The 15,697-nt window shown below is 44.1% G+C and overlaps 1 protein-coding gene across 13 annotated transcripts in view; it reads left to right on the forward strand.

Annotated features, from left to right (window-relative positions):
• The first annotated feature begins 639 nt into the window (after positions 1–639).
• AAK1 (AP2 associated kinase 1) overlaps positions 640–15,697 on the forward strand; it is a 166,550-nt gene continuing 151,492 nt past the window's right edge. For 5 of the 13 annotated variants that reach the window (XM_032873723.1, XM_032873729.1, XM_032873730.1 and 2 more), the window contains exons 1-2: positions 641–795; positions 1,084–1,473. In XM_032873723.1, coding sequence (XP_032729614.1) covers positions 1,311–1,473 — 163 coding nt within the window. In that variant the 5' untranslated portion in view covers positions 641–795; positions 1,084–1,310. Of the gene's footprint in view, positions 796–1,083; positions 1,474–15,697 lie in introns of all 13 variants that reach the window. The other 8 variants (XM_032873728.1, XM_032873727.1, XM_032873732.1 and 5 more) reach the window with 4 other exon arrangements.

Here is a 15,697-nt window from a genome sequence, read left to right on the forward strand (position 1 = left end):
AATTCTCCCGATCACCCCTTGTCTTCCACTTTCTGCCCAGGTGACGTCGGTAAGCCCCGCAGGACAGGCTAGGGGTTAAGAGGTTAAGGCGCGTCCTTCAGGTGTCAGCCTCGATCCTTTTGGAAACAACAACCCCCAGAATCCCTTGTGCAGGGAGGTCAAGCCGCAAAAAAGATGGCCTCAAAAGGGTGGAACATGCACCAGTTTCCTAGTCCCTGGCAGTCTCTTTACCGGATGTGTTTAAATAACCGAATCCCCACAAAATGCACCACCCCACTAACCACCTTAGAGGCCGAGGAGGCCACCGCAGCCACCTCGCTCGCTCCTTCAGGGGCATCCTGGGAGTTGTAGTCCAGCCGCTGGGTTTCGCCGAACTACCTTTCCCATGGTGCCATGCGGGCCGGGCGATGAAAGTTCTTTTCCAAAACTCTTTCCACACTGAGACACCCCCCCCTCCCGGGTCCCCTTCTCTCCGACGACTCCTTTTCGTCTGTCGCGACTGAGCGGCAGCAACAGGAGGGCTTCGGCCCGTCGCCGCGCCGTCCCGAGAGGCACTTCCGGCGGCGGTTCACTTCCTGGTTGGGTGGATGGAGCCGGGCGGGAGCGCGCGCGGGGGAGGGGCGGCGGGTCAGTCTCCTCTGGGCGCTCCGGGGATCAGCTGGCGGGCGGGCGGGCGCCGAACGCGGCCCCGGCTCTCGCTGCAGCGCCGCCTCTTCTCCGCGTCGCAGGCCGACCCGGCGGCCGTGACAATGTTGCAGGGCTGGTAGCTGGGAGCCAGCCGCCGAGCCGTCTCAAGTGGGTGCCGCCGGGATGCTGCCTTTTGGGGCGGCGGGGAGACCCGGGAGGAGGGGGAGGCAGTGCCCGGCTCGGTCGGCGCTGGCCGAGGCGGCCGAATCCTTCCTTTTTCCGAGCCGCGGGCACAGGGGTCCGGGGCTCTGCCGGGTTTTCAGCTCCAGGGTTTTTCTTGCTAGGAAAATGCACGGAGCATTTCCCCGGGATGATGGCTTTCGCTCTCTCTAGGACTCAGCGGTTGAATTCGTAAGTGTGTTACTGATTCATCCTCTCTCTCTTCTGTCATCACAGGTTTAAACTTATACGAATCGCTCCCTTGAGGAGGAGGGGACCGCGGCGCGATTGACACGCATATTCCTATAGGCATCCTCCCTCACCCCCCACCCCCACGGCCGGATTCGGGTGGCTCCTCTCCGAGCTGAAATCCGAGAAGAAATCCTTGGATCTCTTGTTTTCTTTAAAAAAAAAAAAAATCCAGAAACCGTCGGTATTTTGCTTTACTGCTTCCTATTCGCAAGATGAAGAAGTTTTTCGACTCCCGGCGAGAGCAGGGCGGCTCTGGCCTGGGCTCCGGCTCCAGCGGAGGTGGGGGCAGCACCTCGGGCCTGGGCAGTGGCTACATCGGAAGGGTCTTTGGCATTGGGCGACAGCAGGTCACTGTGGACGAGGTGTTGGCGGAAGGTATGGTGGGACTCTTTCAGTGTGCCGTGAATTAAAATCTTATGCTGATGCAGCAAGACTGGTTTCTAGTTGTTCAGTGTATGAATGGGTTTTGACCAATTGACCCTCCCTTCCCCCTCCCCTTGCTCAGTGAATCATTGTCCTTGAGAAATTTAAAACTGAGATTTGGAAGTGACAGGGCTTGTGGGGTGGAAGAACGTTGCTGGAAATTGTTTACCTCGGTGGCCTTTTATTTTATTTCTTTAAAAATTGGCAAGCCAATTCTTGTCTGCCTCACTGAATTATAAGGATCAGATGAGAAAACGTATGTGTGAAAGTGTAAAGCTTCACATAAAATGTAGGGTGCTGGGCTTGTCATCTTTCTTAAACTTGAAATTGTGATGTGAGGGCTGAAGGGTGGAGGTGGAGTAGCTTTAAGGAGAGAGGGGTTTCTCCTTCTACCCAACTTTCCCACTCCCAGGAGCAGGCATTGGAGGAAGAGAGGATTTTCAGAGAATGGGAATATGTTTTTCTAAGAGCCAAGGCTCTTGGTGGATTTGACTAGTTTTGTTTCCTGACCTAACTATAATCAGGTCCCCAGGATGTAGCCAAGATAACAGAAATTACACGAGATGAATGTGGTTATTTTGAAACCAGTCTACTAGGCCCCTCTGCCTCCTGTTTTAGTTTTTATTTTTATTTTTTAGCCGAAAGAAGTACTTGAGAGTGGCATCTGATTTTTGTTTTTCCTCAATTGGAGAAGATATTCTTTAGATTTACTGTGTAAATTCTCTCCATGCGTGTTCATTTGTGTATCTATAGATATGTAAATATATATTTTTATCCCCCAGGCTTTCTGGAAATCTTTGCATGTATCTTTTGGTAACCTTAACCTCGACCTTCATAATTATGCCAGACTCATACTTTTCACAGCCCATTGCCTGCCTTGTGTGCTTTTATTTTTAATAAAAGCAGCAATTTCCTGGGGATGAAGCTATTCAAACTAATTGGATGGGGCCAACCTACTGTAGGTTGTGTTATTGCTGAGAGGGGATGGGGGAAGGGAGAGGCTTCTGTTAGGTCAACATGGTGGTTTTGGGGTGGACAGTTTATAAGCTGGAGAAGGAGCCTTTTTGCAAGCTCAGGCTGAGGCAAAGGTCCTAACCTGGTCCTGGGAGATGCCTGTCATGGTGATTATTGCAGGCATGTGGGTTGAGATGAAGAAGAAGCTGTGTTTGGCTCTCAGCTTGTGCAAGTACTGGGTTCAACTTGGGCCCATTTTTCTGGGGTTAGGGTGAAAGCCTTTACTTTAAAAACGCTTAACAAAAAAAAAGATCTGACAATTAATGTCCTTCTGAAATTCTTGCTCTTTTCCATTCTCAGCACTGCTCTAGCTGGACTTAATCCGGGGCCTGAGTCACTGTCTCTCTGGATCTTTCCTGTGGGCTTTGGTGCAGGATGGGAGATGATTCTGTGCCCGCTGCCAGATCTGCACCCTTGAGTCTGATCTGTGTCTTTCATCCCTGTGCCAAAGCCCTTAACTGCAGTGGGATGGAGAAATGGAGGAGTATGTGAGAGAGAAATTAGGAGGAATGAGGGGGCACAGAGCTCTTTCCTTCTCTTTGAATGGCTTCTGCTGACCTTACAGCTCAGGAGCATTTTGTTCAGCTGGAATATTGTCTCATTGTAGTTGGTGCTACCCTAAGCAGTGCCTGTTCTCAGAGTCTGAATGATGGGGGAGAGAAAGGCAAAGTTGGTCTTTGTTATCTCGGTTATCTTCCTCTTCCTTGGAATTCATCCCTGAGAACTGCACATCATGCATTATGATATTTTTATATGGAATTAAGGACTTGCAGCTCTGCATTCGTTTATTCATTCATCAAGCAGTCGTGGCATATTTATGATGCGCCAGGCACTGTGCTAGGCCCTGGGGATATGACATAAAACTAGATGCTATAGTTTACAGACTATGCTGAGAGATGGAAAACAGCCCGTTAGAATAGAGTGATATGTGCTGTCGTGGAGACAAGCTTAGGGTGCAGTGGCCCCCAGTTTTAGAGATCCAAGAATTGCTTTCTGCAAGAAGTGACTGACCGGGGAATGAGTAGGAGTTATGCAGGTGTGGAGATAGCATGGACCAAGACTCAGAGCAGCAGGAGAGAGTCTCCTGTAAAACTGGGTTTGGTGATACTGCTCTCTTTATATTCTTTGACTATAAGTGAGTTTGAATTTGTGGCTCTTAGAGGTATATAGCTATGTAGGAGCCTGTATACCAATTATTTATGTAGCATTTACTAAATAAAAAAGGTACTACTAAGTTCTGAGAGGCATAATAGGGAGATCTAAAGGGTGATGCCTGCCTTTAAGGAACTGCCAGTGCATTTGGTAAGACGAAGGCACATATTCACACGTACAGTATACCATGGTTACAAGCACTGGCTCTATCCAGTCAGGCAGATCGGGGTTCGAATTCTGCATCTGTCCTTTCCTAGCTGTGAAACCTTGGATAAGACATTTCAAATCTCTCCTGAATCTGTTTCCCTATGGCAGTGGTTCTTAAAGCGTGGAGTCCTGGATTAGGAGCATCAGCATCATAGGGAAGCTCGTTAGAGATGCAAATTAGGCCTCACCCTATAAACCACGAGGGTGGGGCTTGAACAGATTTCTGGAGAGATTCTGATGCAAGCTAAAGATCGAGAACCCCTCTCCTTTGGCGTGGTCACAAAGATCGAATGAGGCAATGAATGTGAATTATTTTTCAGGTGTTCAATGATTGGTAGCCATTATTTGCCAGCAACATTTTATCCTATGTATAGTTAAGGGGGAGTGGGGGGGAATCTGGAGGTTGGTTTGGCTATAGCAATCTGCAACAATCCTTTTCCCCGTGGTGGGTGGACAGAGTCAGATATTTTTCTGCAGAAGCCTCACTAGCTCCTTAAAGGGTCAACATGTCTTGGGTGACCATGTTCCTTCCTGCACCTTTTTCTCTTTGAGTCCCCAGGCATGGACCTAACCACCAGTCCCAGCCAGAGTTGTCCAAGGATGATGACAATTATGCATTGAGTTGCCAGGGCAATGACCAGACGGTTTGGGGAGGGTGGGTTTTAAACATAGACTCTTTAGCACCACATCCCACCTGTCATCCCTATTTCTCTACAGTGGGTATCAGTTTATGCTTTATAGTGAGGAGTGCAAGAACACCAAGGGAGAGGTGCTGGAGTAGGACAGGAGAATGCGTGGGCTGCCATCTCTCCATCAGTATCAGCCCTGCTCGCCTGCTTTCACTGACTGTTCACTGAGCACTGGGCTTGTTCGGAGGAAGTAAAGACTCTAGACCATGAGTTCAGGGAATATGGCTACCTCCAGGCTGGGTGTAGAGGTGGGTATCATCTCTAGCTTCCTCAGTGAGGATGCCACGACTACTTCCTAATCATGTCTGAGGTCATGGGCGTGTGATATCAAGGGAAGATTTGGTTAAGCTTCTGGAATGAGCTCAATGGGAAAATTGGAGCAATGCTCAGAGAAGGACTGAAGAGCTGTGCTTTTGTTATTTGTCCTTAGCTATATGAGGCCTTACGTCTAAGGTTTAAACAGTAAATGTTTGTTGAATACCTGCTGTGTCCAAGACCACTTTCCAGAACTGCATCAGTCCTATATAAGGTGGACCACGTGCCCCATCAGAGCAGTTTCCTTACTTCCACTGAGGAAATCTAGGTTTAGACTTAATGAGAACTACTGAGTGAGTTTCTGTACTAGTAAACTTAAAATTTTTTCTACCAACATCACAAGGTAGTGAGGTTTAAACACCTAAGACAAACATATGTATACATGTATGTATGTCTGTGTACACACACATATGTAGCATATGATTACTTTGTGTTGGTATTGATATGCACATGTGTTCATTTAGTGAATGTTCGTTAGGCTTTCTTTGTGGCAGGCACTGCATTAGATTCCAGAATTACTAAGATGAATAGGACATGGGCCTGGCTCTTAAGGAGCTCATAGACCAACAAATAACCCTAAGATCAGTGTCCAGCACTTGGCATGGCCCTTGGTGTATAGTAGATGATAAAAAGATGTCATGAGGTGATAAAGAGAAAGGGCCTGGGGGCCAGGGTTTATAGATGAAGTATGGTTTGAACAGGAATGGAAATTGCCCAGCAGATGGTCCAGATGAGGGTTACCCAAGGGCTACCCAAGGGTCACCCAAGGTGAAACAGTATGATGAGTTCAGAGATAGACTAGTGGTATCGTCTGGGTTAGTACCAATTTCCCTTCCAGAAAGAAACAGCAAGGAAAGAAGGACATGGAATGGTAGAAGGGAATTCTTTTACATTTGTTCCCTGGCTGTTGACTTGCTGCTCACTTTCATTGGTAGCCCTGGGTCTTTCGAGTAACTACTGATTAGCTCTCAGCTTCCCTTCTACTGTCTTGTGCCTCAGGCCTATGCTAATTGTGGGGCAAGGGTTGGGGGGGGTAGTGTTTGGGGGCAGGGGAGCCGTCTGGAAGTTTCAGTGAGAGGCAAGCAGCTTGAAGGAGAAGCAGGTGTGGGGGAATGGGATGACCAGTGTTACAGAAAGGAGTGGACGGGGGAGAGAGCGAGGATGTGTGACCAGACCAGAAGGTAGGTTGGAGAGAAAAAAAGAGGCAATAAGATTATGGAGAGCTTAAGTGACAGGCAGAGAGGTTGGTTCTGAGCACCTGAGGTCTTCTCTGACGCAAACACCAATTTGATCCCTCCCACCTCAGATGTCTTTGCCTGCTGGGAAGTCTGGTTTTTTAGTGGCAACTGCAGATTTTCAGGGGGTGGCTTGTGAATGGTGTCTTCTTCCTGGCTTCGGGCACGATGACGGTTTTAGCTTTGCTAAATATAGCCAAATCTAGAATTCAGAAATGAAATCCAGAATAAGCAATTGCATGGTCAAAGCCTTGCCTTTGGTCTTTCTAACAAAGTCATACTCATTCAATGCAAGATGATAAAGAGAAACAGTTTCACGTGGGTTTTGAGTGGGAGGGGATAAGGGGAGGCGTCCACTTGTACCTGAGTAGCTAAAGCTGCATGTAGAGTACACAGGAAAAGCTTGATAAACATTAATCCGGGATCCGTGAGCCATGACTGCCTCAGAGCAGTCATGGCAGTATTTGAAAGGTGACCCTCAGAGAGGGGCTCACACCACCAAGTACCTTCATTTTGTGCTCTTCAAAGGCTAAATGCTTTTCAAGCCTGCTTAAGAAATAACTGTGACATCTGCATCTGAAAGAGCCAAACAGTGGTAATAATAGAAATGGTATTGTCTATTGAAGTAGCATCTGGCACTGTGAAGTAGCAAAGAGTAGCCTTCATTCTGCTTTTCTGGAGCTTTTTTTTTTTTTTTTGGTATGGTGGAAGGAGCACTGCAGTCTAAACAGGGTGATCAGGGTTTGTTGGTCCATTCATTGCCGTATCTAGTAACCATTACTGAGCACTCACGATGTCCTGGACATCAGCCAGTGATAAATAAGACATTGCCTTGAGGAACTCCCAATGCCAGAACTTCAGATGCCCGAGCCAGTAGCTCTAAATGTGGGAGTGGAAGGTTATAAAAGGGGGAGGGCAACAGACCCGAGGCAGCAATTAATTCTGTGGGGTCAGGAGTAGTCAGGAAAGCTAAAGAAAGGTGTTATTTGAGGTAGATTGAAGGCAGAGAGAATACCATGGCCAAAGACAAAAAGCAGGAAAGTGCACTGCCTGCTGGGAGCTTTATGTTTCGAGATAACATAATCTACCAATGGTCCTGGGCTGTGCTGTCCCGTAAAGTAGCCACAGCCACATATGGCTGTTTAAATTTAAGTTACCGAAATTAAAATTCAACTTTAATTCTTCAGGCACACTAGCCACTTTTCATTTGCTTAATAGCCACACGTGGTTAGGACCTATAATTTTGGACAGCACAGATAGAAAATATTTCATCATCATAAAAAGTTCTATCAGTGTTGGTTTGGAGCAATGTTCACTAAACTTTTTGCATGGAATGGCACTATCTAAATGGCATTATTTAGAGAAATAATGGAAGATTGGCTCCTGCCCTCTTGTTGACATAATGTGAGCCATGCACATGAAACAAAGGCACCCTCCAAAAGGATGTGTGGTGTAGTCTCTCAATTCTGAAGGTGTTGAGGGGAAGGAGACCAGTGAGGTCTCCTTTTCTCAGTTAAACATTTAATCCCTTCATTGGATGTATGCCTTTTTGTTTACACATTATGTGCATGTCCTGCTATCATTAGCTAATATCTGAAGGTACAGTATATACTTAAAATGAAGTTTATCATTTATGATAAGAGATGCAAATGTGTATTTTAAGCTCTCTGGATAGGTTTTGGTGCATTTCTTGTCATATCTTGTTTCTATATCATAATGTGACTGATGAAAACTACACCGGGAAGGACGCCTGGGTGGCTCAGTCGGTTAAGCTTCTGCCTTCGGGTCAGGTGGGATGGAGCCCATCTGGCTCTCTGCTCAGCAGGGAGCCTGCTTCTCCCTTCCCTTCTGCCTGCTGCTGCCCTTGCTTGTGCATGTGCTCACTTGCGTGTGCTCTCTCTATCAAATAAGTAAATAAAATCTTAAAAAAAAAAGTACACCCAAATAGAAATGAGGTACTGCCATATTTTTGTTGTTCGTGTATGCTGTCTTTAAGGTATCTTTGCAGGAATCTTTTTAAGCCCCTTGTTTGCTTTGTGAGGGTTAATTCATTTCAAACAAATGTGATCAGCAAATCTACTTAACCAAGCACATGAACTGTAGTACATTTCATTCCACGTCAGCCTGCGCTACAGAGCTTCCATTCTTTGCTTATTCCATTAGATTCGTATGAGACCCGGGCTGACATAGAGACTGGATGGGAACACTAGTGTTGGGCCATCTAGTAAATATTAATAAAGAGAAAGTCTTATTTTTTAAGATGATAATATAAGTGGAGAGTCTCATCTACATATTTGCCTTCCCCAGTGGACTGTTTTGTGTACCTCTCTTTGGAGACTACTGGTCTAGACCAGTGGTTCTCAACCGGAGCAGTTACCTCCAGGTGACATTTAGTAATGTCTGGAGACATTTTTGATTGTTAGAGGGTGGGAGGTAATACTGGCATCTAGGGGGTATAGGCCAAGGATACTGCTAAGCATCCTACGGCGTACCCAATAGCCCTCCCTCCCCACCACAACAAAGACTTTCCCGGCCCAAAATGTCATTTGTGCCAAGGTGGCACAACGTGATGTGTTGACCGTTACTGGGGAAAGAGAGGAGTCAGGGATGGCTCAGAAGGGTCTCGTCTGACTTTAGGCGAATCACTTAGTTTTTAAATTCATTTTCTCAGAATCAGTGAGCCAACAATCTTTCTGTTTAACCTGTTGTGGTTAAAAATCCTCATGTCATTTTCTGTATAAAATGTCTCCTTCCAGAAGTGAACCAGTGAACTACAGGAGATAGAATGGTAAGTCTTTGTAGGCTCTGGCCGAGGGCATTGTCACTGTACTCTACTGCTGACTGAACATGGAGTATGAACTTGAAACAATTCTCCTTGTATTCTCATTGCTCCTATCTGAGCAACCCAAAAGTATTGTGGAAGCATTTTCTGACTTGAATTGCTTATAGGAAGGTTCAGTTGGGACGAGTTATTAAAAATCAGAATGTTGTGAGAGAAGATGTTGATAATCCTTTGCACAAAGAATTTTCGGGAAGAGTCTAACACTTGCAATTAGGGATATCGGGTTCAAGTTCTTTGACTACTATTTGCTGGTGTGGCTTTGGGAACTCATTTAACCAGTGTGAGCCACTGGTTCCTCATTTGTAGTAACTGTCCTTCCTGCCTCTGTAGGGATGTTATGACCATGAAACGAGAGGGTGTAGTTATGTGTAATGCAGAGCGCAGAAGAGATAGCTTGGCCTGCCAGCCAGGAGCCACAAGGATAACTGAGCATCTACGGTATTTTCAGCTCTGTGATGCTGTGGCATACAGAAAAATAATGGGAGATTGGCTCCTGCCCTCCTTGTTGACATAATGTGAGCAATGCACATGAAATAAAGGCACCCTCCAAAAGGGTATGTGGTGTAGTCTCTCAATTCTGGAGGTGTCGAGGAGAAGGAGACCAGTGAGGACTGAAATGGTTAGGAAACACTGAAGGTGGATTGTTCTTAATAGAGTTTTCTCTGGAACCCCTTCTTCAAGTAACCTTGTTTTTGGGAACATGTCTAGTTCTGCACGTTTGCATATGTTATATTCTTAGCAAAGTTGAAGTGAGTATTGCAACATTTTTGGTTTCTTTTGAGGAACAAAATTGCCTACATAAATAAATCATATGTTCTGTGCTTATACCCAAAGTAAAAAGCCTTTTGATTCCATGTGATTCCCTCAGCAGTCCGGGCTGCAGCATTTTATGCCTCCTTCCCCCGCTTCCAGTATCTTTGTATTGCTAGGCTGTTGTCTTTTTTTTTTTTTTTTTTTTAATTTGACAGATCACAAGTAGGCAGAGAGGCAGGCGGAGAGAGGAGAAGGAGGCAGGCTCCCCGCTGAGCAGAGAGCCCGATGTGGGACTCGATCCCAGGACCCTGAGATCATGACCTGAGCCGAAGGCAGAGGCTTTAACCACTGAGCCACCCAGGCACCCCTAGGCTGCTGTCTTTATTTTTAGTGTATTATGCATACTTTAAACAATCTCCGTTCTTCTTGTTGAGTTATGATCACTTGTTAGGGAAGAGGAGTCCTTCTGAGTGACGCTTTCACCTTGGCAGAGAGAGAATTCCTCAAGTCGGAACAAAGTTGAAAGAGTGAAAATCTGGAGTTTCACTCAGGACCTGCTGTGAGTGAATCAGCCCGAACTGGTCAGTTTTCTCCTTGGGCTATGACTTAACCTTGGCAGACAGTGGATGGCAGTGCCAGCAGAAGCTTTGTTATTCCTGATTTCTGAAGAGCTGAGAGATAATTGGATGAAAGAGTTTATGGCATCCCTATATTATTATCATAGAAGGCCAAGCATAGCATTGATGTTAGATTATCATTTGTAATTATAATGATCGTAAATAATGATGCCTTTCATCTAGGACTTGAATCCTGGAAAAAGCAATATGATGCCGTGTCGTTTTGTTGCTGCCTGTTTTTGAGGATGCTTACAGCTATTGTACTGAGACCTTTAGGGTGAGAGAGAGATTATTGTCCCTCTGGTACAGAGCATGACTTTGAGAACAAAATAGAGACTATTACCCTTCGGAACAAGAAAAAAAAGAGGACTCTGGCCTCATCTGTTGGGCTTCTCTTGGAGGATTGGGGGTTGAGCAACATTTACAGAGGTGGTAAGTCTCCTGCTGTTCCCCCAACTCATCATTTTCAATGGTCAGTGAATCTTGTTGGTTCAGGAAGTGCTGATTATCCTACTGGGTTGTTAGATTTGTTTAGTTTCCCCTTGCTTTGCTCTGTTCCTCAGACCTTTGTTCTACCGTTATTAGAAGACTGCGCATCTCAGTGGTGGGGATTTGGCAGTGCTGGGAGAAATAATTCCATCTGACCTTTCGGCTATGTATAATCTTGGTTTGAGCAGAAGGGGTAACTCAGCAGTGATTGAGGAAAACCTGCTATCTGTCCCCTGTGCCCCAGAAAAATGGAAGCACTATGATGTTCTCCTTAGAAGACTTCTGAGGTTAGTCCCATGTGCAGTGGTTTAAAAGTATGGGAATTGGAACTAGGTAGCCCTTGGCCTGAATCCTAGACCTGTGATGTTGGTCAATGAAGATCCTGGCTTCATTTATAAAATACGGATAATACTGTGGGTGGTTGTAAGGATTAGATGAAATTATGCAAAGTGCTTAGCATAATGCCTAGCATATAGTTAGCAGTCTGTAAATGGTAACTTAGTATGTGAGTGCATGGATTTTGTTTTTATCAGGCAATATTTGTTTTGCTGTGTGTATAACCTGGTGAAGTTAGTGTCTTGGAGAAATACATATATATACACACACATACATACACATATCTCTCAATCTCAAAAGTAGAAATGCAAGTTATAAGTATCTTAGCTAGGGGCACCTGGGTGGCTCAGTCTTTAAGCGTCTGCCTTTGGCTCAAGTCATGATCCCAGGGTTCTGGGATCGAGCCCCACATCGGGCTCCCTGCTCCGTGGGGAAGGAAGAAGCCTGCTTCTCCCTCTCCTACTCCCCCTGCTTGTGTTCCCTCTCTCGTTGTGTCTCTCTCTGGCAAATAAAATCTTAAAAAAAAAAAAAAGTATCGGGGCGCCTGGGAGGCTCCTTTAGCTCAGGTAATGACCTCAGAGTCGTGGGATCGAGCCCTGCATCGGGCTCTCTGCTCAGCAGGGAGCCTGCCTCCCTCTCTCTCTGCCCGTCTGCCTCTCTGCCTACTTGTGATCTCTCTCTCTGTGTCAAATAAATAAATAAAATCTTAAAAAAAAAGTATCTTAACTTTATAAAGGAACTCAAATTATTTAAATGAATGCTATACTCTGTAGATAGATAGATATAGATGAGGAATAAGGAGAAGAGAAGGAATCTCAAAGAAATACTGTGGTTTTGATTTTTTTTCCTTCTTGAAAGTCACCTGGGTGTCGGAAAATTTCCCCAACCTTTCATGTTATTATTAGTATGAAGGGCCTCTCTGCCCCTGAGGAACGCCTGATCCCAGCTGCCTATCCAGCTTCAAATTCTTGTGCTGTAACAGAAGTTATCTGCTTCGTTCAGGCCTGTGCCGTCCTCCTCTCCCTTGTACCATGGATTTAGTTCTTTCCAGTGCTTTACCACAGTGCTCCCTCTACCTGGGATCCACTCCCGTGCCCTGCCCACCTACCTGAATCCTACCTAACCTCTGTACTTCACAGTCTATCCTGTTGTCCTGTGGTTGCTTGTCATTCTTGCTGCCTTTGTTGGCGCTTTGGGTTCATAATCTCAAGGTTTTGTTTTCCTATTTATCTATTTCATTTGTAACTACTTTAAAGTGTTAGATAATTCTTAGGAAGCAGGATGTAAACCTTAGGTTTATTTTGTATCCAGTTCAGTTCAGTTTATTTTGTATTCTTACATTTGAACAATGCAACAGTACGTACTGGAGAATAAATTAACTGAAGAAATAATATAGTAAATCAATACTAATTCAGATTTACCGGGTAGGCACTACAGGTCAAACAAATGTGAGATATACAGACCTCCCTATTCCTATTCCAGTAGTATAATAGATCTGAAGTGCTGACCTTATTACAATAAGAGCTACCAAATCTTGTAGGTTTTTGGCAAAGTTGAAAAATAACAAAAACTCAAAGCAAAGTAGAGCACCTTCCAGAAAATCTTGGAAATCTCTTTATTGATTGTATTCAATTATGGATACCTAATTTGATCAATCTCAAAAGTAGAGATGCAAAGATAAGTATCTTAACTACATAAAGGAACTCAAACTATTTGTCTATATTGTGAAGATGGAGAAGGTTAGGTCAAGTATCAAAAACTCAGAAGTAACTAAAATTTGTCTTTAAGCGAGGCATGCATTAATTTTCTAGCCCGTGGTGGTTGTTGGCCTGCAGTAAATTAGGACAGTGATTTTCAACTTATATTTAGGGTAGTGAGCAGGGGAGCAAAGGACCTGGGAAAGGAATATATAATTTGAAAAAGCACAGACTAACCCCAGGTCTAGCTAGGAAAAGAGGTACCCAAAGAGAATGGGGAGTGGTGGTATACCCTCTTAAGAGGTATATTGTAGTCTTCACAGGTTGAGGGAAGGGAGGACATGAGACTTAAGTTTATCAGAGAGAATATGGTTTTGTTTTGTTTTTGAAACATTTATTTATTTATTTAGGGAGAGAAACAGCACAAGCAGGAAGGGCAAAGGGAGAGGGAGAGAGAGAATCTCAATCAGACACCACCCTGAGTTTGGAGCCTGATGCAGGGCTCAGCCCCAGACCCCAAGATCATGATCCGAGCTGAAACCAAGAGCTGGGTGTTTAACTGACTGTGCCACCCAGGTGCCTGAGAATCTTGTTTTTAAAATGTTCATAAATACAGCACAGCAGCTTGGTTATAAATTGAGTCTAGAGAGGTGGTACCTAAAATTGATCACTGTATGTAGCTCTTAGAACATACATAGGCACTTATTTCTCCCTGTTCTTGTTACTTTCAGAGAGAAGCAGTGAAAAGGGGGATCATCAGTAAATCTTGCCCAGTGGTTTGCCCTGTGAGTTCTGTGACCTTGTTGAAAGATCAGATCTTGGTGGCTCTCTGACCAATGATGAGAATTCACTTACAAAAAGTTAATTTGGGATAATGTAGACTTTCTCAGAAAATGAAGTATTCTTCTTTTAAAAACATAGTTTTAGATATTAATATGTTATGTTAATAATATAAAATGGGTCATTTAAGTGGCTTACACAGCAGTTTTGGAGTGATTTTAAGGGGATATGATAGAATAATGCCCAAGTCTATATATGCAAGTTCTGGTTCAAGGTTTAGCTCATATGAACAAATAACTATACAAGGTAAGTGAAATAGATTGTGTAGTCTCTCTCAGTGATCTGGGACACATGACTTAACCTTCTGTGTGTTTTTCCTTGTATAAATATGGAGATCACTAGGCAGCCTCAGAGATATCTTCTAACTGGAAGACATGATTTTTAAGTTCTGTAGTCTCTCTTGAGACTGTTTGAGAGGGACAGTGGCGTGGGTTGGTTAGGTTGAGGTGTTATATAGACTTGTGTAGCTGGGACTAAGACAACATTCCTGAGATGGGTTGTTAACTTTGGCTTATGTATGAGCTGCACTGGGAAGTGTCATTAGTGGAGGCAAAAGATTCCATTCCTTTTCTATTTACCCTCTTCCCTATCTCTCCTTTAAACTTGAAAAATTGATGTTGGTAATTAGATGTTGGAGGTGAGAGGAAGCTAGGTTGAAGCTTGGGCGTCTGGCTTAAGTGACTGGGTTGATAATGGTGTTAACAAAATGAAGAAAGAACAGTGTATGAGGGAAAGAGAATGACTTTAGTTTGGGATGTTTTAGCGTAAAGCACCAGTGAAAATCCAAGGGTGGGTATGGTTTAGGACACTGGAGGATAGGACTGGTCTGGATTTTAGAGAAAGGATTGGTGAGTGTTGTCCGGTAACCACATGATACTAATGAAAAGTGAAATGGAATGAGATCTCACAGGGAGACCATGTGGAAGAAGAGAGAAATGGGCTATGGGTAGGTAGAGGAAGAGAAGCACACCTGGAGTAAAATCCAAACTCCTCACTCTGACCTGCAAGCCCCTTTGAAGGCTTCTCTCTCTCTCCACCAAAATCCAAGCCTCTGTGCTCTTCAGCCACAGCGATTCCCCTTCATCTCTTTCGAGCACTGAACGTTGTTTCCTCTTTGGTGTCTTAGGCGTGGCTGGTTCTTTTGCCTGGAATGTCCTTTTTTTTTTTTTTTTTTTTTAAAGATAGAAAGGAAGAAATGAGGGATGCAAGGAAAAAAAAGAACAAAGGAAATGCAAAAGGAAGGAAGGAAATAAAGTGAGAGGGAAGGAAGGGGTAGGTACTTGGATAGAAAAATACATTAAAATCTATTTTTAAAGTTAATTAATTTTTTTATTGAAGTATAACGTAATTACAGTGTTATATTAGTTTCAGGTGTACAAAGCAGTGATTCAACAATTCTGTACATTACTAAGTGCTCATCACAGTAAGTGTAGTCACCACCTGTCACCTAGCATATTAATTGGCTCTATTTCCTATGCTGTACTTCTCATCTTTGTGATTTATTTATTTTATAACTGGAAGTTTGTACCTCTTGATCCCCTTTATCTATTTCACCCCCCACCCACTACCTGCCTGGCAACTACCAGCTTGCTCCTTGTATTTAAGAGTCTGTTTTTTTGTTCGTCTCTTTGTTCATTTGTTTTGTTTTTCAGATTCCCCTTATAAGTGAGATCAGGCGGTATTTGTCTTTCTCTGTCTGACTTATTTCACTTAGCATAATACCCTCTACGTCCATCCGTGTTGTTGCAAATGGCAAGATCTCATTTTTTCTGTGGTGGAATCATATTACATTTTTTATATATATACCACATCTTCTTTATCCATTTATCTGTTGATGGACATGAGGGTTGCTTCTGTATCTTAGCTGTTGTAAATAACGTTGCGACGAACAGGGGTGCATATATCTTTTTGAACTATTATTTTTGTTTTCTTTGAGTAAATACCTACTAGTGGAATTACCGGATCATAGGGTATTTCTTTTTTTAATTTT

The sequence above is a fragment of the Lontra canadensis genome, unplaced genomic scaffold (assembly GCF_010015895.1).
Source record: "Lontra canadensis isolate GAN:19392208 unplaced genomic scaffold, GSC_riverotter_1.0 scaffold50, whole genome shotgun sequence".
NCBI classification, from domain to species: Eukaryota; Metazoa; Chordata; class Mammalia; order Carnivora; family Mustelidae; genus Lontra; species Lontra canadensis.